At 72.9% G+C, this 26,448-nt stretch overlaps 5 protein-coding genes across 5 annotated transcripts; 2 read left to right on the top strand and 3 right to left on the bottom strand.

The window, feature by feature from the left end:
* Positions 1 to 3,803: 3,803 nt before the first annotated feature.
* AURANDRAFT_27785 (hypothetical protein) lies at positions 3,804 to 4,565 on the top strand (the record flags this gene model as incomplete). Its single annotated transcript, XM_009039728.1, has 1 exon — positions 3,804 to 4,565. The coding sequence occupies one exon, from the start codon at positions 3,804 to 3,806 to the stop codon at positions 4,563 to 4,565; it is 762 nt and encodes a 253-aa protein (XP_009037976.1).
* Positions 4,566 to 4,731: 166 nt separating this feature from the next.
* Positions 4,732 to 8,223, bottom strand: AURANDRAFT_65032 (hypothetical protein; the record flags this gene model as incomplete). The annotated part of the gene is made up of 1 exon (XM_009039704.1): positions 4,732 to 8,223. One exon carries the CDS (start codon positions 8,221 to 8,223, stop codon positions 4,732 to 4,734), a length of 3,492 nt encoding a protein of 1,163 aa, XP_009037952.1.
* Positions 8,224 to 9,503: 1,280 nt separating this feature from the next.
* On the top strand, positions 9,504 to 10,502 carry AURANDRAFT_54006 (hypothetical protein; the record flags this gene model as incomplete). The annotated part of the gene is made up of 2 exons (XM_009039729.1): positions 9,504 to 10,076; positions 10,167 to 10,502. 2 exons carry the CDS (start codon positions 9,508 to 9,510, stop codon positions 10,489 to 10,491), a joined length of 894 nt encoding a protein of 297 aa, XP_009037977.1.
* Positions 10,503 to 19,010: 8,508 nt separating this feature from the next.
* On the bottom strand, positions 19,011 to 19,220 carry AURANDRAFT_9249 (hypothetical protein; the record flags this gene model as incomplete). Its single annotated transcript, XM_009039703.1, has 1 exon — positions 19,011 to 19,220. A coding segment is annotated over one exon (210 nt), but the record flags the coding sequence as incomplete, so codon positions are not given.
* A 6,341-nt stretch (positions 19,221 to 25,561) lies between these two features.
* On the bottom strand, positions 25,562 to 25,951 carry AURANDRAFT_6531 (hypothetical protein; the record flags this gene model as incomplete). Its single annotated transcript, XM_009039571.1, has 1 exon — positions 25,562 to 25,951. A coding segment is annotated over one exon (390 nt), but the record flags the coding sequence as incomplete, so codon positions are not given.
* Between the last annotated feature and the right edge of the window lie 497 nt (positions 25,952 to 26,448).

Raw genomic sequence — 26,448 nt, 5'->3', positions numbered from 1 at the left:
GTCGAGGTCCGGCCGCCGGGCGGCGCCGCCGCCGCGCGGACCGCGGCGCCGCGCGCGGGCTACGAGGCGCCGAGCCTCGGCGGCGGCGGCGGGGCCATGGGGCCGCCGCCCCTGCCGCCGGGCTGGGAGGAGGGCCGCAACGCGAACGGCGTGCCCTTTTACGACGACCACAACACGAGGACGACGCACTGGACGCGGCCCGAGCCGCCCGCGGAGACGAACCCGCTCCACCAGCAGGGCGCCGCCGCCGCACCGCCGCCGGCGCCGCCGGCCAACGACAACGTGCCGGGGGGCATGACCGAGGAGGAGATGATCGCGCAGGCCATCGCGCTCTCGCTCGCGGAGAGCTCCGAGGGCGACGCCGCGCCCGCGCCGGAGGCCGACGCCGTGCCCGTCGCGGCGGCCGCGCCGGAGCCCGAGCCCGTCGGCGACCTCCTCGGGGGCTACGACGAAGAGCCCGCGCCGCTGCCGACGCCGCCGCCGACGGACGTGTGACGCCCGCCGCGTGTGAGTCCCCGCCGGGGCGCCAGAGGACCAAGACCCTCGCGCCCCGTTAATGCGAACCCTCCTTGTAGCAGCGGCCTGTGGGGGCGCGATAACATATCCCGCCGGCTTCCGTGCGCGTGCGCTCTGCGCGTCTTCAACGTCGCCGCACGGTGTCGTCAACAAGCCGCTGCCCCCCCGGAGAGCGTCGGTGTCACGGCCGATCGCCCGCTGTGCCAGACCGCCCGCCTGACTCGCGAACCGCGAACCCGTCGCGACGCGCCGGACCGCCCGACGCGCCATGGGTCCCCCGCCGCGCCGCCGCACCGAGGCCGAGGCGCTCGAGGACGTGAGCGCGCGCATGCTGCAGGGCTGGAAGATGCTCGGTGATTCCTGTCCGATGCCGGCGTGCAACACGCCGCTCGTCGAGAGCCGGCGCGGCGAGGTCTGGTGCGCGCGCTGCGGCGCGGCGGTCCTGCGCGCGCCGCCGGCCGGCGCGTCCCTGCCCCCCGCGCCGCCGCCGGCGCCGACACCGAAGGAGGCGCACGACGCCGCGGTCCGCGCGTGGAACGGCGACGGCGACGACGACGACGACGAGTTCCACGACGTCTCCGAGCCCGAGGTCGTCGCCAAGGCGGTCGTCGCCAAGGCCGTCGTCGCGGGGCCCGAGGCGCCGCCCGCGCCGCGCCTCGCCGCCAAGTACAAGAAGCGCGACGACGCCTCCGCGGCGATCGGGCGCAAGCTGCTCCAGGGCTGGACGCTCCTCGACGCGCCCTGCCCGCGCGACGGCTGCGTCGGCTGCCCCCTGATGAGGGACGGCCTGATGAAGGACGGCCGGGACCCGGACGCGCGGCGCTACTGCGTGTCCTGCGAGGCCTACGAGGGCGACGAGCCCGCCGAGCCGTCGGCGCCGAGCTCGCCCGAGTCGGCCGTGCTCGTCGAGAAGACCTTCGACTCGCCGCCCCCGGCGCCGGCGGCCGTCGACAACTGGCGCGACTTCGTCGTCCGCGAGGACGACGACGACACCGCCGTGGCGAACTGGCGCGACTTCGTCGTCGAGGACAGGTCCGCGGAGCCCCCCGGGTCCAAAATCCTCGGCAAGCACCTCCTCCTGGGCTGGGCCATGCTCGGCGACATCTGCCCGAACCCGGGCTGCAACAGCCCGCTCATGCGCGCGCCGGGCGGCAAGCCGGCGTGCGTGCAGCCGGGCTGCGCGAAGGTGGCGAAGGCGGCGCCCGAGAAGGCCGCGCCGGCGCCCAAGGAGGAGGCCGTCGAGGAGGCCGCCACCCAGCGGTGTCTGCCCTGCCCCGCGCCGCCTATCCGGCGCGCCGCGCCGTCCGGCGACGGCGACGACGCCGTCGTCTTCGCGCGCGCGTCCGCGGCGCTCCTCGGCAAGGTCGCCGACGCCGCCGCGTGGCTCTCCGACGCGCGGGGCCCGGCGGCCGTCGCGGCCTGCGCCGACGCCGTCGCCGCCTGCGCGGGCGCCCTCGGCGCGGTCCGCGCGTGCAAGGACGTGTACGGCGACGACCGCGCGCGCGCCGCGGAGGACGCGCGGGACGCCGTCCGCGCGCGGCTCGCGGACGTGACCTTCGAGCTCGGCGAGGCCGAGGATGCTGCCGCAGTCACCGCGGCCGCGAACGCCGTGGCGAGCCTCTCGAAGGCCGACGCGGCGCTGACCGCGCTTGTTTGAAACCCGTTCCCCCTAATCGTACTCGCTTCTTAGCACCCGAGGAAGTCGACCGCGTGGGCCGCGGCGGCCACGAGCCCGCGGTCGACGAGCTGGGCGAGGAGGTGGCAGGCGCGCGGCGCGTCGTCGCTGACGGTCGCGCGCGACGACGACGCGGCGCGGTAGAGCAGAAATGTCGTGAGGGTGGACTTGGGCGTTTCGATGGGGAGGGAGAAAGCGATGCCGTTCATGCGGCCGATTGCGAGCTTGCGGCCGTTAGGGGAGATCGCCAGGCAGCAGGGTAGATTCTTGTGGAACGCGCTGCCCAGGTCGATGACCTTCTCCACCTGGTGCGATTTGACCGAGTGTAGCGAAACCACCGTGGGGACCTGTGTCGCGCGTGCGTCCGAAGAGGCGTTCATTGCAAGCAAGAGGCCGTCGGGTGTGAAGGCGAGGCTGATCACGGCGTTGAGGTCGTTCGGCGCCGGGAGGAACGGCGACGGATTATCTTCATTCCGACCGAGATAGCCGTTCGTTCGGCGCGGGCGGTAGAACAGCTGAGCGCCACCGCTGCGGCAGACGGCGAAGAGCGGTTCGACTGGGCTGACCGCAATATCGACGAATTCAGTTTCGGAGAGACTATCGTTCGGGGCCAACACCTGACAACGTCGAGCCAGCACTTTTTTGCCGTCTTTGTTGCGGTCGTTGCAGAAATTCATCATGCAGACTTTGTTATCATGTCCCGAAGATATCACGGTCGTCGCGTCGAGCCATGCGAGTGACCGCCCACTGAAGGCCGGGGCCCCGTTACGAGCTTCATGGTGCATGGATTCCGCCAAGACCGCGGGGTCGCTCCATGGTTCAGACTCCGCATCTTCCTCGCGATCGGAGTCCGGCCACTCCTCGACGAGCTGGTACTCTTTGGACCAAACCACGTGACCCGCCTTGAGGATCCGGATGTGACCCTGGAAGCCACCGCATGCGATGAGCTTCTCGTCGGGCGAAAAGGCACACGTGGTGTCTGCTCCGGCCGCGTCGTGGCATCCCGCGAACTTGCCGGTGGTGAAGTCGAATGTCCGCAAGCAGCCGTCCAGGGACGCGGTCGCGACAATCCCACGGGTCCTCGCCACCGACACGCTCACGACCGAATTAAAGCAGTACGAGGAGTGTCCGAGCTTCTTGCCGCGGACGTCGAACAGTCGCTCCACGCCGGTCCGCGCGTCCCAGATGCGGGCTTTGCAGTCGGGCCCGCCGCTGACCACGGTGTTCGAATCGACGAACGCGATCGAATCGACCGAGGCGATATGCGCCCGCCTCATTTCCTTCTGTCTTTTGAGACGAGTCGTAGCTTCTTCACCCCGGTGGCCCTCGAAAACGATCGCTAGGGGTGGAGCTTTCGGGCTCGCGTCGGGCTCGTCCTCCGACGACTCCGTGTCGGTGTCGATGTTGTCGAAGCGCGAGTAGTCGACCATGTCGCGCGGCGCGGGGGGCGCGATCAACGCGTAATATAGAGGCGGTCTAGCAGGAGACGCTCGCCGAACTCCTGCCACAGCGTCCAGCCCTGGGAGAGCGCAGCTACCAGGCCACGCGCACCACCAACGCCGCGCAGCACCGCTACCAACGCCACGCCACAACCGCAGCGCTAGCCGCATCGATGGTCGCGTCTCTAGAGCTCGCACGAGCAGCGTTGGTGAAAGGCGGCGTGCTGCGCGCCGGCGTCAACCTGTCCAACTTCTTGCTGGTGAGCAGCCGCGGCCCCAACGACGAGCCGCGGGGCGTGTCACCGTCGCTGTGCCTCGAGCTCGCAAACCGCCTCGACGCGGAGCTCGAGATCGTACCCTACGCGAACCCCGGCCTGCTCGCCGACGGCGCGGCCAAGGGCGAGTGGGCCGTCGGTTTGATCGGCGCGGAGCCGGCGCGCGCGGCGACCATCGCCTTCACGAGGCCGTACGCGGAGATCGAGGCGACCTACGCCGTGCCGCCGGGCTCGTCCTACGGCGACGTCGCGGCCGTGGACGCGGCGGGCTGCACCGTCGCCGTGTCGCGGCGATCCGCGTACGGTCTCTGGCTCGAGGCGAATCTGGAGAAAGCATCACTCGAGCAGACCGCGGAGCCGGGCCTCGCGGCGTCGGCGGACCTCTTCTTCGATGCGCGGGCCGACGCGCTGGCGGGCCTGCGGCCGTGGCTGCTCGGCCTCCGGGCCGACGACGACCGGTTCCGCGAGTTCCGCGTGCTCGACGGCCGCTTCGCGACGGTGAACCAGGCCATCGGCACGCCGCGGCTCGGGCGGGAGGACGACGCGCTCCCCTTCCTCGCGGCCTTCGTCGACGACGTCACGAGCTCCGGCCTCGTCGCGGACCTCATCCGCGACACGGGCGTCGAGGGCAAGCTGTCCGTCGCGGCTGCTAGAAAATAGACTCGGAAGGCGGGCAAGCTGCCCTGTTCTCAATAGCAGCGTCGGGAAAATACCCCGCCTTCTCGGGTAAGCTGTCTGTCGCGTCTTCTAAGTAGCCAGCTTCGAACGAAATAATACCCCGCCTTCTCGCCGGGCAAAAGCCGTCCTTTCAATAGAAAAAATAGACTTAGGAGTGCCCCGCCTTCTTCTTGCCTTGCACAAAACCGGGCATGCGCTTGGACTCGCGCGTCGGCGCCGCGGTGGGGTCCGCGTCGGCCGCGGCCGTCGCGGCGCCGTCGTCGTCGGGCGGGGGCGGCGGCGGCGGTCCCGGATAGTTGCCGTGGCCCTCGGAGGTCGGCTTCTTCGTCTTCGCGAAGGTCGGCATCGCCGACGGCGGCGAGCCGACCTCGGGCGCGACGCCGACGTCGTCGTCGACCTCCGCGGACGCGCCGTCGTCGTCGCTCGCCGGCGGCGGCGGCGGCGGCGGCCCCGGCGCGGCGCCGTGCCCCTCGGACGTGGGCTTGGGCGTCTTCGCGGCCGTCGGGTGGTGCGTCGGGTTCGGGTCCTCGTCGTACGGCGGCGGCGGCGGTCCCGGCTGGTTGCCGTGCCCCTCGGACGTGGGCTTGCGCGTCTCGCCGGGGAGGACGACGGGCGCCGACGTCGGCGCGCCGGGCGTGACCGTCGGGCAGTAGGTCGGCGCGCCCCCAAAGGCCGTCGACGACAGGGGCATCTGCGTCGGCGCGACGTCGGTGCACTTCACGGCGGGCGCGGGCGTCGGCGCGGGCGTCGGCGCGGGCGTCGCGACGACGGGCGACCGGGACGGCTCGCCGGGCACGACCGTGGGCTCGGGCGTCGGCGTCGGCGTCGGCGCGGGCGTGGGCTTCGACTCGGGCACGCCCGTCGGCGCCGCGGACGGCGCGGCGGTCGGCGCCGTCGACGGGCAGCTCGTCGGCGTCGACAGCGGCATGCCCGTGGGCTGCGACGACGGCGCGGTGGACGGCACGGTCGTCGGCGTGGATAGGGGGACGCCCGTCGGGTCCGTCGTGGGCAGCAGCGACGGCAGGCCGCTCGGGTACGGCGTCGGCGCCGTCGTCGGCTTCGCGGACGGCAGCGCCGTGGGCGGGTAGGAGGGCGTCGACGTCGGCGCCGTCGACGGGTGGAGCGTCGGCGCCATCGTCGGCGGGTAGGACGGCGCCGCCGTGGGCGCCGCCGACGGCGTCTGGGACGGCGGCGGCGTCGGCGTCGTCGTCGGGTCCGACGTCGGGAGCTTCGTGGGCCGCCGCGTGGGCTCGGGCGACGGCGGCGTCGTCGGCAGGGACGTCGGGAGCTTCGTCGGCCGCCGCGTCGGCTTGGACGTGGGCGGCACGGACGGCGCCGACGTGGGGAAGAGGGACGGGTGCACCGTGGGCGCGCGCGTCGGCGGCAGCGTCGGCAGCACCGTCGGCGCGTAGGCGAACTGGCCGTCGGCGGCCTCGAAGACCTCGTCGCAGGGCGCCTCCTCGCAGCGCAGACTCTCGTCGTCCTCGCCCAACAGCTCCATGGAGATGCCGTTGGACCGCTTGCAGTCGTCCGTCACGGTCAGCGAGTACTGGCCGTTCGACAGGCAGAGCCACATGGTCTGGGACGCCTGGTCGGCGGTCATGGACCCCGACGCGACGACGGCGCCCGTCGTGCGGTTCGTGATGGAGAAGTCGCAGCCGTCGGCCCACGCGGACGACGCGGAGTCGTAGAGCACCGCGCGGTAGTGGTGCTCGCCCGGCGAGCACTCGATGGACGGCATGGACGTGGGCAGCGTCGTCGGCAGGCCCGTCGGGATGACGCTGGGCGCGTAGGACGGCGTCGCGCTCGGCGCGCTCGTCGGCGGCGTCGACGGCGGCGGCGTCGGCATCGTCGTCGGCTCCGAGGTCGGCGGCGCGGACGGCGGCGCGGACGGCGCGCTCGAGGGCGCGTAGGAGGGCGCGGAGCTGGGCGCGGCCGACGGCGGCGTCGAGGGCGGCGCCGTCGGCAGGAGCGTCGGCGTGCCCGAGGGCGCGGCCGAGGGCGCGACGGTCGGGAAGCTCGTGGGCAGCTTCGTGGGCTTCCGCGTGGGCCGCGGCGACGGCGCGATCGTCGGCAGCGACGTCGGCAGGTGCGTCGGCCGCCGCGTGGGCAGGGGCGACGGCATGATCGACGGCGTCGACGTGGGCATGTCGGTGGGCCGCCGCGAGGGCCGGGGCGACGGCATGACCGTCGGCGCGGACGTCGGAAGCTCCGTGGGCCGCCGCGTGGGCCGCGGGCTCGGCATGAGCGACGGCGTCGGCGTCGGCGCCGAGGCGGGCTCCGCCGTGGGCGTCGACGTCGGCGGCACGGAGGGCAGCGTCGTCGGCAGGTCCGTCGGGCGCCGCGTCGGCCGCGGGCTCGGCGCGAGCGTCGGCGCGCCCGACGGCGCGGACGTCGGCGCGTAGGTCGGCTCGCTCGTGGGCATGGCCGACGGCGCGCTCGACGGCGTCGCCGAGGGCGTGCCGACGGGGTGGTTCGACGGCGGCACGCTCGGCGCGCCCGTGGGCGCGTCGTAGAGTTCGGACTCGTCCGTGCAGAACGCCTCCGTCGTCCCCGGCCGCACCTCGACCTTCTCGCCCGCCGTGTCCTCGATGATCATGTAGACGTCGTCGTCGTCGCTGCAGTCGTCGTCGATGTAGGCCGTGTAGCAGTAGTTCGTGAAGCAGACCCAGTCCGTGGACTTCGTCGCGCCCGGCGCGAGCGTGCCCGACGAGAGCACGTAGCCGTCGTCGTCGTCGCTGAGGATCTCGTAGTTGCAGCCGCCCCACCCCGAGCCGTCGTCGTCGTAGAGCGTCACGCGGTAGACGTACTCCATGGCCGGGCACTCGACGGACGGCATCGACGTCGGGTCGTGGGTGGGCGCCGGGTACGGACGGGGGCTCGGCTTCGACGTCGTCGGCTTGAACGTCGGCGGCGCGCCCGTGGGCCGCGCGGACGTCGGGTCCACGGACGGCGCCGGCGCGGGGACGTTCGTGGGGAAGGGGATGGGCACGAGGCTCGGCCGCTGCGTCGGCTCCGGCAGCGGCGCCGTCGTCGGCCGGAACGTCTCCGTGGGCGGGAAGCTGAGAGTCGCGCCGGTCGTCGGCGCGTAGGTCGACGGCGTGTAGCACTCCTTATTGCACCAGTGGCAGGTCTTCGTCTTCATCTTGTCGACCTTGCCGGAGTCGTCCGCGTCGTCGTCCTCGCCGCAGTTGATCATGCACCACTCGCACGCGCCGACGTTGCCCGCGCGGGGGATGCAGTCCACGGGCGCGGACCGCAGGAAGTCGTCGTCGGCGCAGTAGTGCGGCGCCGCGGCGTCGTCGGCGGCGCCGCCGTCGTCGTCGTCGTCGGACCGGCGGCCCCTCGTCTCCGTCGCGGCGCCGCCGTCGTCGTCGTCGTCGTCGCCGGCGACGCGGCCCTTGGACGACGACGCGTCGTCGCCGACGCGCTCGCGCGCCGTCGAGAAGATGTCGTCGTCGGACGCGCGCGCGCTCGACGTCGACCGCAGCAGCGCCAGCGGGCTGCTGGTGCCGGAGATGCGCGTCGCCGCGGCGAACCCGGTGGCGGCGACGACGAGGACGGCGCCGACGACGGACCGCGCGCGCCGCGTGTGGTGCTTCGGGGGGTCCTCCGGCTCCACGAGCCGGCCCGCCTCCATCGTCGCTTGCATCCTACGGGCTGCCCGCGGGCATCATCACCCAATCTGGCAGCGGGCGCAGTGGATATAATTTTGTTTCCCTGCAAGCAAGGCGGGCAGCTTACGCTATGCTGGACTGCTATGAGAGTTCGCCGGTCATCGGGGAGTGGGAGATGGCGTGCGGCTTCTGCTTCGATTACGTCGAAGTGCTCAAGACCTTGGACAAGGCCGTCAGCGATGGTTGGTCCAACGATGGCAGCAAGGATGCCCTGGACACGCCCGCGAAGGCGCGAGCCGCCGTGCAGAAACTGCTGAACCGCCGCTTCCCGGAGGCGTCTCTCGCGCAGCGAGCAGCCATCGCGACGCTGTTCGCCGAAGGTGGCCTGGCGCCGGGACCGGAACGCGACGTCGCGGTGCGCGCGCTCCGCGCGCTCATCTTGGAATACCACAAGCCGTGGCCCGACGATCTCCTACCCGATTCCGAGTTCGAGGAGGAGACGGAGAGGCAGCGCTGGCGTCGGCGTACGGCCGAAGCCAGAGAGCGCCGCGACGCCGCCATCGAAGAGCGCCGCGCCGCTGGCGAAGACGTCGAGGAGCCCGAGGACGAGGACGACGATCTCGACGCCTACTACGACGCCCACCACAGGGGTAGAACCGTGGAAGAAATATATCGGTACGAGGTTGCTGATGCGGATCACTGTCACGCGGACGTCATCGCGGTTTCGTTAGACTACTACCTGCGTCCCATTTGCGATATTTTGTCGGCGGCGCTCGGCTTACCTCCGTTGGATTTCGTCACGTCCGAGACAGAACATGTCATCTGCTGCCTTCGGGGGCGGTCGGTGAGTGGCGCGACCATTCACGCCGTCGGGAATTGGCGAGGCGGCCATCACACCTCGGCCGTGGCCTTTGATCCTGACGCGTTCCAAATCAGCGACGACGATCGCACTTCGCTCTTGGTCTTCTGGGATCTGTTCGGGCTCGACTCGACGGACGCTCTAGATTTGAACGCCCACGCGCTCTATAACGAGTCAAAGAACGATTCTTCGCGGATGATGCACGACCACAGCGGAGATTGGGGCGTCACCAGCCGTGTTGCGCAATGCACGAACTCCCACCCGCTGCATGTCGAGGGTCGCCCCTGGAAGCCCCAGTGGATCCACATCTGCCGCGTCTCCCACCCTACGAAGGCCACCCAAACCATGGACATCGCCCCCTTGTGGAAGCACGACCAGTAAGTTTCTAGGGCTGGTGCTAGCTGCAAGTGCACAGCAAGATCAGTGATCTTTACTCGAGCGCTCGACGATGCGACGCTGCGCCTGCCTCGCGGCTGCCGCAGCAGCCCTGCAGCAGCCGCCGCGCCGCGCAGCGCTGCACCGATTGCAAGCAGCGAAAGAGATCGCGAAATTTGACCCGCAGGACTTCGCGATGGAGACGGGCGCCTGGCCCTACACGGCCGCCGACCTCAATCGCCTCGACAACAGCGACGACGCGTCGTTCTACGCGCAGCCGCGCTTCGTGGCGCACATCGACGACCGCGCGATCGAGAGCCTGACGGCGTTCTACAGCGACGAGTTCGCGGCGATGGGCGCCGGCGAGGACGGCCTCGACGTCTTGGACACGTGCTCGTCGTGGATCTCGCACCTGCCGACGGACGCGGCCTACGGGCGCGTCGCCGGCCTCGGCATGAACGCCGCGGAGCTGGAAAAGAACCCGCAGCTCACGGAGACCTGCGTGCGAGACCTCAACGTCGATCCGACGCTGCCCTACGACGACGAGTCCTTCGACGTCGTCTGCAACGTCGTCTCCGTCGACTACCTGGTGAAGCCCCAGGAGTTCTTCGCCGAGGTGCACCGCGTGCTGCGACCCGGCGGGCGCGCGCCGGCGTCGAGCGACAGGAGTGTTTTTTTCGCGTGAATTTCGCCTGAAGATGTGAAGAGATCCGACCCCGTCGCACGTGGTAGGCGCGCGCTCATCTCGTTCTCGAACCGCTGCTTCCAGACAAAGGCCGTCGCCATGTGGCTGCAGGCGGACGACATCGACAAGCTGACGATCGTCGCGAGCTACTGCCACTACGCCGCGAAGTTCAAAGAAATCGCGGCGCTCGACATCAAGCTGCCGCCGCTGCCCATGCCGGAGCGGCCGAGCCCCGGCGACATGATGAAGAACCCGAGCGCGGCGATGGCCTGGGCGTCGGCGTCCGCGGCGGCCGCGCGCGCGAACTCGGGCGATCCCATGTTCGCCGTCAGGGCCGTCAAGCGCACGAAGCCGGCGAAGAGTCGTAAATGAGGCTTAGTTCCAGTTGTCGCGCTTCCGCGCGCCCTGGTGGTGGATGCGGTCGCCGATGCGCCGCGGGATCGCCCACGCCCGCGCGGCGTTCGACGAGGCACTCGGCGCCGGCGCCGACGAGCCGGACGCGGCACCGTTCGAGCCCCAGCCGCCGCCGCCGCTCGGCGCCTCCGAGGCGCCGCCGCCCGCCGCCGCGGCGCCGCCGTTCGAGCCCCAGCCGCCGCCCGACGGCGCGGTAGATCCGCTCGAGCCCCAGCCGCCGCCGCCGCTTGGCGCCGCCGCGCCGCCTCCGCTCGAGGCCCAGCCGCCGCCGCCGCTCGGCGTCGCGCTCGACGCGGCCTCCTGGCTCTCGCCCGCGGCGGCGACCGGCGGCGCGGCGACCGGCGCGGCGACCGGCGCGGAGCTCGCTTGCTGCCGCGTCATCCACGCCGGCATCGTGCTCGCGAGCCCTCGGCCTCGGCCCTGCGCGCCCGCCGGCGCGGTCCCGGCGGGCACGAAGCCGGCGGGAGCGGCCGCGCTGGCCGACGGCGCGCTGGCCGAGACCGGGGAAGGCGCGGCGTTGCGCGAGGAAGAAGAGCCCGAGCCTCCGGCGGGCGGCCGCGCGGAGCTCGAGCCCCAGCCGGAACCGCCGGAAGCCGGTGCCGAGCCCCAGCCGCCGCCGGAAGACGACGCCGTCGAAGGCGGCGCGGCGGGCGGCGGCGCGGCGGGCGGCGCCGAGGAGCTCGAGCCCCAGCCGGAACCGCCGGAAGCCGGCGCCGAGCCCCAGCCGCCGCCGGAAGACGACGCCGTCGAAGGCGGCGCGGCGGGCGGCGGCGCGGCGGGCGGCGCCGAGGAGCTCGAGCCCCAGCCGGAACCGCCGGAAGCCGGCGCCGAGCCCCAGCCGCCGCCGGAAGACGACGCCGTCGAAGCGCCCCAGCCCGACGCGGCCGGCGCCGATCCCCAACCGGAACCGTCCGAGTTCGACGCCGTAGCGGATCCCCAGCCGCCGCCGCCAGAGGACGAAGGCGCGGAACTGCCCCAGCCGCCGCCGCCGCCCGACGACGAAGGCGCGGAATTGCCCCAGCCGCCGCCGCCGCCGGACGACGAAGGCGCCGAGGAGTCGCCCCAGCCGCCGCCGCCGCCGGACGACGAAGGCGCGGAGTCGCCCCAGCCGCCGCCGCCGCCGGACGACGACGGCGCCGAGGAGTCGCCCCAGCCGCCGCCCGAAGACGGCGCCGAGGCGCCCCAGCCGCCGCCGCCCGAGCGGCCGCCGCCGCGGCCGCCGGACGGCTCGCCCCGGCCGCCGCGGCTCGACGGCTCGCGCGAGCGGCTGTCGCCGGCCGAGCCGCCGCTCGACCGGCCGCCGTCGCTCCGGCGCCGGTCGCGCGACCGCGACCGCGACCGCGACCGGCCGCGGCGCCGCGGGCTCGGCGACCGGCGCCGGCGCTCGCGCGGCGACGGCGACCGGCGCCTACGGCCCCGGGACCGGGACCGCGACCGGCGCCGCTCCGGGGAGCGCGACCGGCGCCGCTCCGGGGAGCGCGACCGGCGCCGCTCCGGGGAGCGCGACCGGCGCCGCTCCGGGGAGCGCGACCGGCGCCGCTCCGGGGACCGCCGCCGCCGCGGGGACGGCGACCGGCCGCGGCGCGACGGCCGCGGGTCGGGGCGGTCGCGGGACGACAAGTCCGGCTCGCCCGCGCCGGGCGCGCGGTCGGCCTGCGTGTGGCGCGCCTGGAGCTGCGCGAGCAGCGCGGACCGGGGCTCCGCCGCCGCGGGCGCCGCCGCCGGAGGGCGCCGCGCGGGCGTCGCCGACGGCGGCGCCGCGTCGTTCCAGCCGCCGGACGACGCGTCGTCGCGACCGGACGCGGGCTCCGAGGCCCCCCAGCCGTTGGACGCGGGCTCCGAGGCCCCCCAGCCGCCGGACGACGCCGCCGCGGCGCCCCAGCCGTCGGACGCGGGCGCCGGAGCGCCCCAGCCGCCGGAGGACGCCGCGGGCGCGGACGCGGGCGCCGGAGCGCCCCAGCCGCCGGAGGACGCCGCCGGCGCTGCCGCGCCCCAGCCGTCGCCGCCGGACGGCGCGCCCCAGCCGTCGCCGCCCGGCGCGGGCGCGGGGGCCGCGGCGCGCGGAGACGATGCCGCCGCGTCCGGCCGCGTCTCGGGCTCCCAGCCGGCCTCGCCGCGCTGGCACATGCCGACGAGCTTCGTCTTCGTGTCCGGGTTCAGGCAGTGCCAGGCGACGCCGTAGGCGTTGCGCACCTCCCTTATGGCCTCCTGGAAGCCCTGGACGTCGGCCGTCTTCTTCTTCTTGGGCACGCGCGGCGACGACGCGGGCGCCGCCGCGGGCTCGGGCGTCGGCGCGCGCGCCTCGAGCGCCGCCGTCGTCGCCGCGCTCACGGCGCCCTTGAAGCGCCGCTTCGGCCGCTTCTGCTCGATGGCCTGGACGAACTCCTCGTCGGAATCGGCGCAGACCGGCGGCGGCCGCTTCGACGCGGGCGGCTTTTCGTCGAAGACGAACTCCTCCTCCTCCTCCTCCCCCTCCTCCGCCTCCTCGTCGGAGTCGAGCTCGCCGCCGACCTTCTCCTCATCGTACGTGGCGCTGTTGAACGACGTCGGCGACGCGCGCGGCGGCGGCGGCGGCGGCGCCGCGCGCGGCGCCGCGGGCCGCACGGCGACGGCCTGGGGCCGCGCGGCGGCGGCGGCCGCGAGCGCGGCGTCGCGGAGCGCGCCGGCGTTTTGGGGCGACGGCGCGGCGGCGACCGGCGGCGCGGGCGGCGCCTTGGCCGCCTTCGCCTTCGGCGACTTCGTCGAAGCCGCGGGCGGCGCGGGCGGCGCGGCCTCGGGCTCGGACTCCGTGCCCTCGTCGTCGACGGGCGGCGGCGCCTTCGCCGGCGCCTTCTTCCTCGCCGGCGCCTTCGCCGGCGCCTTCTTCTTCGCCGGCGCCTTCTTCTTCGTCGCGAGGTGCTGGGGCGCGTCGAAGGACGGCACGGGCCCAAAGTCGAGGAGCTTCTCGTAGTGCTTTGTCTGCATCCGCTCGTTGGCGAACTTGATGGCCGTCGCCCGGTCCTCGTCCTTGTCCTTGGCGAGCAGATAGAGCGCCGCGCGGAGCGCCTTGTCCCAGCCGGGGACCTTGCTCTTCCAGAAGACGTCCGTGCTCACGACTTTATGGTAGTTGTCGCGGAAGGCGAGGATGCGGCCGGACGAGTTGGCGATGGGGTCCTGGCAGGGATTCTCGACGTAGTTGAGCTCGTAGACGCGAGACCCGTCCGCCGCGGCCGGCGGCGGCCACTCCACGGGCCGGTTCTCGGCGTCATAGGCGCTCACGAGGGCCGGCCAGGGCTTGCAGTGGAACTCCTGGCCGTCGCCCACCACCCAGACGAGCGTGCCAGCCTCGGGTTCCGGTAGGATATCCGGCCTCGGCAGCGTCGGGGTGCGCAGTCGCCCCATTTTTTTTCCTCGCGACGGTGGTCAAGTGTTCTAGAGGTGAGATCCAGCGACGCGAAGTTAAGCGAGACGTACGTGTGGCCCGCGCCCAAGTCTTGAATGACACGAATGTGCGGCCCAGCCTCAGCCGGGACGCAAGGGAATCTTGCCACAAAAATGCTCGCTGAAGCCAAAACTACTGTGTGCCGGAGGACGGCGAACTTGCCGACACTTGACGACGACCTCGTCGCCGGGCCAGGGCTCCGTGAACGTCGTTGCCGGGTCGTCGTCGTAGCGCACGTCGATGGAGGACACGCCGCGCGCTTAACATATCCCGCCGGCGGGATATGTTAGCCCCGACGCGAGCGCGCCCCTCCTCAACCGAAGCGCTCGACGCGGCGGCGGCGCAGCTCGGCGTCGTCGCGCGCGGGCGCCGCCGGAGGCACGCGCTCCCAGTCCGCGTCCTCCGCGGGCGCGGGCGCCGCGGCGGGCGCCTGGCCGGCCGTGCCCGCGGCGTAGGTGTAGCGGTCGCGGCCCGGCCGCGGCGGCACGCGCGCGGCGCCGCGCTTCGCCCGGAGCTTCGCGGCGAGGAGCGCGCGCAGCTGGGGCGTGGCCGTCCAGAGGTAGCCCGCGAGCGCGCCGCAGGCGTGGCCGACGATGCTCGAGCGCGGGTTGAAGTAGGACGCGACGAGGATCTCGAGCCAGTGCGCGTGGCGACTGGAGACCTTGACGCCCCAGACCCGCGACGTCGCAGCCGACCCGGGCGCGTGCGCGCCGTGGTTCAACACCAGCTTCATGGCGAAGAGCACGCCGCTGAAGCCGACGGCGCAGCCCGTCTGGTAGCCCATCGAGTCCGCGGCGACGCCGACGACGACGGAGAGGAGGTGCGCGACGACGACGGCGAAGGCGACGAAGCCGCCGAAGGCCTCGGACCCCATCTTCTGCTCGAGCTGCACGCCCTTGACGAGGAGCGAGCCCATGTTGTAGTAGAGGTGCATGTCGTCCGCGTGCGTGAACGCCGACAGCACGGTCCGGCGGACGACGCCGCCCCAGTCCGACCGGTACCAGGCGCTCAGGAACGTGTAACTCGAGAGGCACACGGCGTCGAGCGAGTAGGGCAGCACCATCGCCGGGTAGACGTGCGCGCCGACGTTGTAGGCGACGAGCGCGAAGGTCACGGGCGGCTTGACGGGCAGCTCCTCGTAGCGCTGGTAGATCTGCATGAGCAGCATCATGATCATGGGACTCATGTTGTTGTCGTTGCGCCGCCCCTGGCGCCGCACATGCATCCTCGGGCCGGGGTAGCGGTGCATGGTGGTTCTGTTGTGTTGCCGGCTCGAACTGGTCGCGGGCGCGTTGACGGTGTTAGTGGCGGTCAAGAAGGTGTCGCGCGCGGGTCTCTCGACGGCGGGTGTGCAAGAAGGTGTCGCGCGCGTGTGGCTCGACGCGGGTGTGGCCTCCGAGACGCCGAGCCCGAGCTGTGCTCTGCGAACGCTTCTGGGCACCGGGGGTCCACGCGGCGGCTAATTGGGCCTGGCGGCGGGAAAGGAGAAAAAAACCGACCGCCGCAGGCGGGAGGAAAGGGGGTAACTTTGGAGTTATAGGCTACTAGAAGGGTCCCGGGCGGGGCTGGTGCCCGAGCACGCCCGGCCGGCCGTCGCTCCCGATGATCCACATCTGGTGCATGAGCCACCAGACCCGCCTCTGGACGAGCGGCACGATGATGCCGGCCTGCTGCATCAGGAGCTGCTCGCCATACGGGAGGTCGTCGAGCCCCATGGCGACACTGTCGGGGATGTTCATGACCTGGCGGCGGAACTCCGGGTCCAGCATGAGCCGCGCGGGGTTCACGCCCGTGAGAAACGTCGCCCGCGGCCGCGCCGACGGCGGCGCGATCGAGGGCGGGCGCGGCGTCGACGGGAACGGCGCGGGTCGCGGCGGCGGCGGCGGCGGCGGCGGCGGCGGCGCGGGCAAGCACCGGAGCGCCGCCGCGGCGGGGCAGTGCGCGCCCGACGGGCCGCCGTGGCCCGCGAGCGCCTTGCCGCACGCGCAGGTCGTGAACGGGCACGCGTTCAGGCCGAAGCGCGGCCACGGGTGCTCCTTTTTCACTCGGCCGCATTTCCCGCAGATATTCCTCGTGTCCACTTCTTTTACGAAGGGCGCGACCGTCGCGCCTCTCTGGAACTCGAGCGGAGCCGCTTGCGCGAGATTCGACGGCGGGCGACTTCTGACGTCGCGCGACGCGTAGTAGGGCGCCGCGACCTGCTGTCCCATCCGCACGATTCCAGAGATTTCCGGAGCGCGAAATTCCGACGGTTTGGGCAGGGGCGGCTCCCGCGGCCGCGCGACGGGCGCCGGAGCCGCTGGCTCTCGCGCCGCGCGCTGGGCCTGAGCGATGCGCCTGCAGGCGCCCTCCGTCACGATGGGATCATTGGAGACGTCGAGCTTTGAGTAGAGCTTGTCGTGGTAGCCCCTCAACTGCGCGAGGGTCTTGAGGCGGATCTTTTTGAAGGGCTTGCCGCGGGCGGCGTTCTCCGCCTCCTGCTGCGCGCGCTCGTTGAACTTCGCCATGAACTTGTCGTAGGACTTGTCCCGGTCGTAGTCCCGGTGGAGCGCCATGAAGAGCGAGCGCTCGTCCTCGCCGTCCTCGTCCTCGACGAATGGCGTCGGCGCGATGTCCGCGAGCCCCGCGAGCTTGCCGAAGTACGCGTGCGAGGAGAGCTTCTTCGTGATGCCCCTCCTGATGGTGGCGGCGCGGCCCGCGTCGACGAAGACGGCGTCGGGCGCGCTCTCCCTCGTGAGCGAGAAGTGCATGCCCGCGCCCGCGCCCCGACGCTCCAGCGGCGACTCGCTCCACAACAGGTGGACGATGCGCGCGTCGAGGTCGTCGTCGCGCCGCAGCTCGACGCGCCGCGCCGTCGCCGAGAGCCCGCCGTCGGCGTTGCGCCTCGTGTAGTAGACGTGCACGCCGAAGTACATGCCGAGCGCGAGCATCAGGAGGTAGTCGCCCCAAATCGACGTCCGCTGGTCCGCGTCGTCCGCGCTCATGGCCTCGTACCAGGCGTCGAAGTTCGCGTGGCCGCCGTCGAGGGCTTCATCAATACGGGCTCTCCCGGCGTCGTCGAGCCCGGCGCGATGATCCCGGAGGGCTCGCGCGGCGCGGAGGCGCACGTCCGTGAGGTGTCGGAGCGTCGTGGCGTCCGCGCCGTGCCGCGGCTCGACGCCCGCGGGGTAGTCGCCCAGGGCCGTGACGAAGGACCTCACGAGGCATCTCCCGTCGCCCTCGATCCCGCCCTCGATCTCGCGGAGCTCCGCGGCGCGCGCGAAGCCGCCGCCGTCCAACTCGTCGCCCGCCTCGTCCTCGTCGAGGCCGCCCTCGCCGTCGCCGCAGCCGCAGCCCTCGTCCTGGCAGCCCTCGGCCGAGAGGTCCACGAGGGACTGGCACTCGAAGCCCGTCTTCTCCTGCGTGCCGAAGATCGAGACCTTGAGGTCCGGGTAGGGGAGCGACTGCCCGAGGGACGCCGCGATCGAGTTAGGCAGAGCGACCAGTACTTTTGCTCCTCCGCGTAGAATTTCTCGACGCTCCACGACCGCAGCATCTTCAAAACCCTCGATGTCGTCGTCGCCTCCCAGGCATCATCGATCGTTGCTGCTAATTCGGACGACACCGCGAACTTCGTCGAAAAGTGCACGTTTAATATCGACCGCGCGGCGTCGCAGCTCTTGGCCACCGACCCAGGGTTCGTGCCCCTGAAGCTCTTGCCGCAGCCGTGGCACTCGTAGCGCTTGGTGTCCAGCCAGTACCACTTTTCCAGCGTGTAGACCCTCATCGGCCCGCTGTCGGACCACCGCGCGCTGGCGGGGTTCACGAACATGTGGTGCCCGCAGGTGGGGCACGGCGGCGCGGGGAACCGCGTCGGGTCGCCCAGCAGGTACTCGGGCACGTAGAAGGCGACGTCCGTTTCATAAAACCACTCCCGGCGCGGGAGCTCGGTCGCCGAGCCGCGCGTCATCGGGTCGCGCCGGTAGCAGAACATGCCGTTCTGTAGAAGGCCGCGCGCGCCGGTTCGACCGGCCGCGTCGAGCTGTGCTCGAAGGTCTCGAATGCGTTGCTCGACGACCGGCCCGCAGCTCCAGGACCGCTTCGCGCGCCGCTTGGGCGCCGCCGCCGGCGCCGGCGCCGGCGCTCCTCCAGCTCCCTGCGGCGCGAGCGCCGCGAGCTCGCTCACGGCCGCCAGCGGCGCGTCCTCCTCGTCGACGACCTCGAATTCCTGCACGTTGATGCGCTCGTCGCTGCCGCGGCAGCACGCGAACACGAGCATCGCCAGGACCATTTGAGTTCGGCTCATAGTGCGCGCTTAGCTCTGAAGCTTGTGTACGAAGGACAGAGACTTACGTTGAGTCCTTCAAGGGCCTCCTTGCCAAAGGCATCTCGAGCTGGGCCAACGGCGGCGGAGGGCCATTCCTTCGAAGATATACCTCCTGGATATACCTCCTCTCGGCGCTCGACGACCAGCCATCGAGGTATATCCTTGCACAGCTATATCTGCCGCCAGTGATAGCTTCCCCACGCGGCGCGGCACTTGGCGCGGCACGACTTCAGGCGGCCATCGACGACCTCTTCATCGATCTTAGGCGAATTCCGGACGCGTCCCTCACGGCGCCATGGGCGCGTCGACGCCCGCCGCGTCGCCGCCGTCGTCCGGCGCCGCGGGCTCGTCGCCCGGGACGGGCGACTTGCGGACGGGCGCGAAGAACTGGGAGATGCCCGGCTGGTTCGCCTCCGCCTTGACGGGGAGCTTTTTGGCGACGGGCTTGGGCGCGTACTCGCCGCTGGGGTAGTCGACGCGGAGGAACGCGAAGTTGGGCCGCTCGTGGATGCAGTTCGCGACGTCGGCCGCGCGGATCATCTTCTTGCCGGACGCGGCGAGGTGGGTCTCGCGCGCGAGCTGGGCGACGAAGATCTCCGTCGCCTTGGAGATGACGGCCGTCGCCTCCTTGGACACGGACTTGACGTCCGGGTCGAGCTTGCAGATCTTCTTGACGCGCGCGACGGGGATCACGGTCTCGTAGGGGTCGATGGGCGCGGCGGGCTTCTTCGGCGCGGGCTCCGGCGCGTCCTTCTTCTCCCGCTCGTAGCGCGCCTTGTCCGCGGCGGCGATGTCGACGTACTTCTGCTTGCCCGCGTCGTCGAGCGCGCGCCACTTCTCGCTGAGCATCTTCGTCACCTCGCCGACGTTCATGCCCGGCTTCTCGGCCTTGACGGCCTCGCGCTGCTCGCTGCAGAAGTGGAGGAAGGCCGACACGGCCTTCTTCAACGGCGCGCGCGGCGGCGGGTCGCCGCCGGAGGCGATGGCGGCGCCCTCGGCGAAGCCGCTGCTCTGGGCCATGGCCACCTCGGGCGGCGGCGCCTCGGCCTTGACGGCGGCGGGCGCCGCGTCCACGTCCATGGGCGTGTCCGCGGGAGCCTCCGGCGGCGCGACGGCGGCGGACGACGTCTCGCTGGGCGTCGCCTCGACCTCCATCACCTTTGAAATCGAGCTCTGCGAGAGCGGCTTTGTCACTTCATCACCGACCTGGGGCGTGAGCCTCGTGTCGCCGCGGCCGCAGCGCAAGTCGCAGCGCACGCGTGCAAGGCGTCGTGCAGCCGCACGAGCTTGAGGACCACCGCCCGATAAACTTAAGACTCGTCGCCCGACGACGACGACTCGGACTCGGAGTAGTCCGACGACGAGGAGCGGTCCGGGTCGTAGGGCCGGAACGGGTCCTCCGGCGGCGTCCAGCGGCTCTCGCCGGTCTCCGTGTTGAAGTAGTACAGGCGCTTGTGGTTCTCGTCGTAGCCCTCGCGCCAGACGAAGGACTCGTCGGACGCCGACGACGCGCTCGCCGCGCTCGCGTCGTCCGCCGGTTTCTCCTCGGGCGTCGTCGCCGCGGACGCCGGCGCCGGCGCGGGCGCCTCCGCGTCCTCCGCGTCCTCCTCCGACGAGCCGCCGTCGCCCTCGGGGACCCGGGGCGTGTCCGGCGCGCCCCGCGGGTCCCGGGGCTCCTCCGCGTCGAGGACCATGCGCGCGGGCGACGCCGGCGACGCCACGACCGCGGGCGTCGTCATCGGCGACGGCAGCACGTCGCGCAGGAAGTCCGACGCGTCGGGCGTCTGCGCGGGCGGCAGCGTCGGCGAAGGCCTGGTGCCCGCCGTCGGCAGCGCGGCGAAGGCGTCGACCGTCGGCGCGGGCGCCTCGAGCACGGGCGTCGCCGCGGCTTTGTCCTCCGGCGACGGCGCCGGCGACCGAGCCGGCGACGGCGCCGGCGACTCGTCGGGCGCCGACTCCCCAGCCGCCTCCTCCTCCTCCTCGGGCGCCGACTCCTCGTCGGGCGCCGACTCCTCCCCGGCCGCCTCTGTCCCCTCCGCCGCCTCCCCAGCCGGCGCGTCCTCGGCGGCGAGGTCCGGCAGCAGGTCCTCGATGCGCGCGACGCCGGCGATGATCGCGGCCTCGCCGCGCGCCGCGTCGAGGTCGTCGACGGTCGCGGCGCGCGTCGCGGACCGCGTCGCCAACGGCTCGGCCGCGGCCTCGTCGCGCAGGATCGCGTGGAGCTTGGGCTCCGGCGCCGTGTGCGCGCGGCGGCGGCGGCCGTCGTCGCCGGCGGCGCGCGGCGCGGGCGTCTCGAGCACGGCGGCCGCGGCCTCGGCGGGCTCGACGACGGGCTCCGGCGGCGGCGGGTCGTCGGCCGGCGGCTGCTCCGCGGCCCAGATGCTCAGCGCGGACGAGATGACGTCGACCTTGATCGCCGCGGCGTCGTCCGCGCCGCCCTCGCACGCGTCGAGCACGGCCTCGACGGCGTCCTGCACCGTCTCGCGGCCCAGGTCGCCGTCCCGCGGCGGCGCCGGCGGCTCCTCGGCGTCGGGCCCCGCGTGGCGCGCGAGCTCGCGCTCGAGCTGCCGCGCGAACGCCGCGAGCCTGCGCGCGAATCAAATCTTCAACCCGACTGCAATGTGCGCGTATTCAAAGGTTTCAAGCACTTTCGCCGTGCTTCGAGAACCCGATGAGGGCAATCGACTCGTCCAAAAATCAGCAAAATCGACGTCGATGTGACCGAGCTGGAGAGTTTTGAAGTTTGGTCAGGACCCAGTGGTTGGTTTCCGCGCCGCCGCGAGCGGGTGGCCGCCCTCGCCGTCGTCGCCGCCCGGCGACTCGGGCGCCGCGGGCTCAAAGGCCGCGAGGGGGTGGCCCTCGACGTCCGGCGACCGGGGCCCCGCGTCGTCGCCGCCGTCGCCGGGCGCGCCGTCGGCCGCCGTCTTCGCCACCAACGCCTGGAGCGCGCGCGCGGCGTTCGTCGCGTCCTGCCACGCGGCGGCCGCGGCCCGCAACCGGTCCGGCCGCGCGATGCAGCGCATCAACGCCGACTCCGGCGGCGGCTTGACGGCGAGGACGCCGAGGTCGCAGAGCCGCGCCTTGAAGACGCCCGAGCACGCGTCCGCGCCGAGCTTCTCGTCCGCGTCGAGGCGCTCCAGCACCTCGAGCGCGCGCCGCGCGGTCAGCGTCTGCGTCTTGAGGTCGCCGAGCCAGCGGTCGAAGGCCTCGGCCTCCGTCAGCGGCTTCGCGGGGTCCGCGGCCTCTTTAGCCGCGAGCGACTCGAGCGCGGCCTCGACCTCGACCTGGGCAGGAAAAGAGTGATTCAAGTTCGCTTCAACATGAGTGTTCCGCGCGTGCGCGTTCCGTTAACAGCATGCATACTTCGAGACCGTTCCGAGAGATGACCGCTCGTCCAAAAATCAGCCGAAACGAGTGGAAAACGGCCGAGATAGGAGCCTTTGAAGTTGGGAATTTCGCTCTCTTTTCCTGCCCTGACCTCGACCTTGGGCGGCGCCGCGGCGGAGACGACCGTGCGCGGCGGCGCCTCGGGGCTCTTGGACGCGCGCAGCACCGCGTTGCGCCGCTTCTCCGCGGCGGCCGCGTAGCCGCCCGCGCCCGCGCCGGCCGCGCCGAGGCCGCCGACGGGCCACTGGCGGTAGCGCGGCCGCGCGCCGGGCGAGGCGACTTTTCGCGGCGACCGGCGCGGCGACGGCGCCGTGGCCGGCGACCCCGGCGGCGACGGCAGGCCCACGTTCTCGTCCATGGCGTGGCCGAAGATTTTTTGGGGCGGCTTGCGCGTCGCGGCCTTGGCCCGCGTCTTGTGCGCGGGGTGGTCGGCGAGGAGCGCCGCGGCGCGCTTCGCCTGGGCCGACCGCGACGTCTTGGCCGCCGGCTTCCGCGCGACGTTGACGGCCGCGAGCGCGTCGCGCGGCTCGAAGCGCCGCGCGAGGTCTTTGGCGCCGCGCGCGTGGCGCCGCGCGTCCGCGAGCTTCTGGCGGAGGCGCCGCTCGCGCCGGTCCGCGTCGCCGGGCGCCTCGGACCGCCGCGAGTCGCCGAGCGTCGCGCCGGTCCGCGCCGTCGACGCCGCGGGCGTCCCACCGCGAGCGTCCGCGCCGACGTGCTCCTCGACGTCGTTCCGCCGCTCGAGCGCCGACAGGCAGGACCGGTGGAGGGGCTGGCCGTCGACGTGCCGGAGCCGCGGCAGGAGGCCCGTCAGGATGGCCCGGGGGTTGCTCCCCGGCGTCGTCGCGATGGGGCACCCGTCGAGCGCGAGGGTCCGGAGCCTTCGGTTGCACGCGAGCGGCCGCAGGCCGTGGCCGTCCTTGACCCGGTTCCCCGCGAGGTCCAGCTCCTCGAGCAGGCCGAGCCGCTCGAGGCCGTCGACGCGCGCGACGCAGTTGTGGCTCAGCACGAGGATGCGCAGCTCCACGCAGTCCCGCAGGCTGTCGCCGACGGCGCTCACCAAATTCCGCGACGCGTCGAGGCGCTGGAGCGTCTGCGGCAGGCCGCCGCCGTCGTCGACATCCAAACTCCGCAGCAGGTTGTAGCTCACGTCCAGGCTCTCGAGGCTCGGGCACGCGTCGAAGGCCGCCGCGGGCAGCGCGCGGAGCCGGTTCCGGCTCACGTCGAGCGCGACCAGGTTGCCGTAGGCCGCCGCGAGGCTCTCCGGCAGCCGCAGCTTCGCCAGGCGCCGCTTGCTCAGGTCCAGCAGACCGGCGACGACGGCGGCGGGCGGCGGCGCGTCGTCGTCCCGCGGCGGCGGCGGCGGCGAGTCGTCCGACGACGACGCGGCCGCCGCGTCCTCGATGGCCGCGACGGCGAGCGTCGCGCGCGTCCGCGGGCTCGGCGCCTCGAGGCGCGGCGCCGTGGCCTCCGCCGCCGTGCGGAGCAGCCGGAGGTAGGTCTCGTCGTCGAGCGCGGGCGGCGCGGCGGCCGCGAGCGCGACGCCGCGGTCGCCTGGGCAGGACAAGAGAGATTCAACGTCGCTTCAACGTGAGTGTTCCGCGCGCGCGCGTTCCGGAAAAAGCATCCACGCTTCGAGACCGTTCCAAGAGACGATCGCTCGTCCAAAAGTCAGCCGAAACGAGTGGAAAACGGCCGAGATAGGAGCCTTTGAAGTTGGGAACTTCGCTCTCTTGTCCTGCCCTGGCGGTCGCCGGCCGACGCCGCGAGGTCCTCGAGCGACGGCCCGGGCGGCAGCCGCGCGTCCATGTCCGCGAGCCGCGTCGCGAGGGCGTCGACGGGCGCCGGCGCCGGCGGTCGCGCCGGCGGCTCGTCGGGCAGGCGCGCGAGCGCCGCGTCGCGCGCGGACGTCCGCGCGGCGGCCTCGAGGCGGCGCTCGAGGGCCGCGATGGCCTCGGACTGGCGCTGGACGATGGACGCGAGGGCCGCGACGTCGCCGCCCCGGTCCTCGGACGCCTTCGGGCTCGGCGGCGCTCGAGGGACCGGCGGCGCCTCCGACGCGTCGTCGTCGTCGTCGTCGTCGAACGCGCCCGCGAAGCGCGACGGCGCGTCGAGGTCCGCCTCGAGCGCCTCCGACGCCTCCGACTCCGGCGGCGGCGGCGGCGGCGCCGTCGCCCGCGGCGGCGACGGCACGTCCTCGGCGGGCGGCGGCGGCGGCGCGGCCGCGGCCGCGCGCGCGAGCACGCCGAGGCCTCGAGCGTGACGACGGCGCCGTCGAGGCAGAGCACGTCGTCCTCGAGCGGGTCCAGGTCCTTGTAGCCGACCCTCGCGCCCTTGTAGATCTCCGCGAGGGCCGCGTCGGCGAGGGGCCGCGCCAGGGCGACGGCCGCGCCCGTCGACAGCGCCAGCGGCTCGCGGTCCTCGTCGATGGGCCGCAGGAAGGCCTCGCGGAGGTAGAGCTTCGCGTTCGCGTAGTCGAGCAGCGGCTCGAGGCCCAGGAGCTCCGCGGCGTCGGGCCCGCGGCCCGCGGCGCCGTCGAGCTTGAAGCGCCGCACGCAGCCGCCGCGCTTGCCCTCGAGGCCGTGGAGCTGGCGGCAGGCCTCGCCGCCCTTGAGGCGGCCGAGGAGGCCGTCGCCGAGCACGAGGCCGAGCTGGAACTCGGCGAGCGCGCGCAGGCGCAGCACGCTCGCCACCGTGAGCGCGCCGTTGCCGCGCACGTCGACCTTGCCCACGGCCGGGTGCTGCTCGAGGCCCTCGCAGAGCAGCTCGACGACCGCGTCCGTCAGGTCGCAGCCCTTGAGCCGGAGCTCGACGACGCCGCGGCCGCTGCGGCCGAGCGCGCCGTCGAGCTCGCGCCGCACCTTGATGGACAGCGCCACGCGCCGCTCCTGGGCCAGCCGCGCCACGCAGCGCCGGAAGAGGCCGAAGGTGTCGCTGCCCTGGGCGCGGTGCGTGAGCCGCTTGCGCCGCTGCTTCAGCCGGTAGGTGGCGGTCATGAACATGCCGAGGCCCACCATGGTTTCGGGGTGGCTACGGCCGCGCCGGGAGCGCCGCCGCCGACGCGTCCGCCGAGTGCGCCGATTGCGTACTACAGTTTATACGTCGGCATCGTGCAGCCCTTGGGCAAATCAAGGAGGGAAAGGTTTGGGGCAGCCCATGCACCTTGCACTTCCGGGGGCTGCGGCAAGTCTGGGCCAGTGCTTCTGACTACCATCGCGTCGCCCCGCAAGCACATGGCCGCGGCCGCGCCCGAGGGGTCCATGGAGCAGATCGAGGGCCATCTGCTCAAGGAGGGCCATTCCATGCTCTCGCGCTACGCCTCGTGGAAGAAGCGCCTCTTCGTGCTGCGCGTCGCGTCGTCGACGCTCGACTACTACGACGACGGCGCCAAGCCCCGCGTGCTCAAGGGGTCCATCAAGGTCGGGCGCGGCGCGCGGGTCCTCGACGCGCCGAGCCCGGACCGGTCCTTCGTGGTCATCGCCGTCGACGGCACCAAGTTCCCGCTGCAGGCCGAGTGCGACGACGACAAGGCGCGGTGGATGCGGACGATTAGCGCCGTTTCCGCGGGCAACAACGACTTTGACGCCCTGCTCGCGCAGTGGAACACCACGCGGACCCGCGGCCACGTGGCCATCCCCGTGGACGCGGGCGGCGCGGTGCCGCGCGCGCGGACGGAGCGCCGGGAGCGCCGCGCGGAGCGCAAGGCGCGCAAGGAGAAGAAGCGCGACGACGCCGTCGCGTCGTCGCGGAAGAAGTGGGTTGTTGGGGCGACCGCCCTGGTCTTCGTCCTCTGGCTCGCGGGCGTGCTGCCCTGGCGGCCGAAGCACGCGGGCGCCGTCGCGAGCGACTAAGCGTTAGGGATCCCCGCGGAACGCCGAGAGGCAGGGGCTCACGATGAGCTTCGCCGTCTTCAGCACGAGGCGGCCGAGGAGCTTGATGCCCGCGATGCCGCCCGGCGTGTCGCCAAAAAGGTAGTAGAGGAGCGCGGCGATCTGCATGCCGCTCGAGAGCACGATGGCGACGAAGTTGCCCAGGCCGAAGCAGGCGTAGAGCGTCAGCGCCGTCGACGCGAAGAGGGCCAGCGTGTAGGGCAGCTTCCGGAGCGCGACCATCTTCCGCAGCTGCGTGAGCGGCCCGTTGAGCATGAACTTGGCCGCGATGGACGCGACGGTGCCGATGCAGAAGGCCGTGGCGAACTTGGCGGGCTTGATGACGACGAGCGGCAGGAAGTTGAGCGCCGTCGAGAAGAACGCCGCCGCGACCATGAGCAGCGCGACGTACCACTTGAAGCGCTGGGCCCGGTCGAGGCCGCACTCCTTGGGGTCGTGCGCGGCGCTCTTGAAGTTGTCCTTGACGCCGTCGCCGACGCTCCGCGCGCCGTCGGCGACGCGCGCCGCGAAGCCGCCCGCCTGCCGCGCGACGCCGTCGAGCAGCGACTCGCGCGCCTCCGCGTCGTCCGCGGGCGGCTCGCCCCGGGCCGTCGCGGACCGCCACCACCCGGCGAGGCCCGCGTCCGGCGGCGCGGGCGGCGTGTCGTCCTCGAGGGCCACGTCGTCCAGGCCCGCCTCGACGTCGCCGCCGCCGCCGCCCTCGCCGCCGCCGCCGCCGCCGTCGACGGTCGACGCGACGCGCTGGAACGTCTTCGACGCGTCGGCCGCGAGGCGCGTCTTCAGGGACGACGCGTTGACCGCGGCGACGGCGCCGAGCTCGATGGACGTCTTCCGCGCCGCGGCCATGCCCTCGAGCGACTTGGCCTTGGCCTCGTCGAGCTTCTGCTGGATGCTCTCCCACTCCGGGAGCTTGG

Source organism: Aureococcus anophagefferens, assembly GCF_000186865.1.
Source record: "Aureococcus anophagefferens unplaced genomic scaffold AURANscaffold_12, whole genome shotgun sequence".
Classification (NCBI taxonomy): Eukaryota; class Pelagophyceae; order Pelagomonadales; family Pelagomonadaceae; genus Aureococcus; species Aureococcus anophagefferens.
This window is presented reverse-complemented; position numbering and strand designations above follow the sequence as displayed.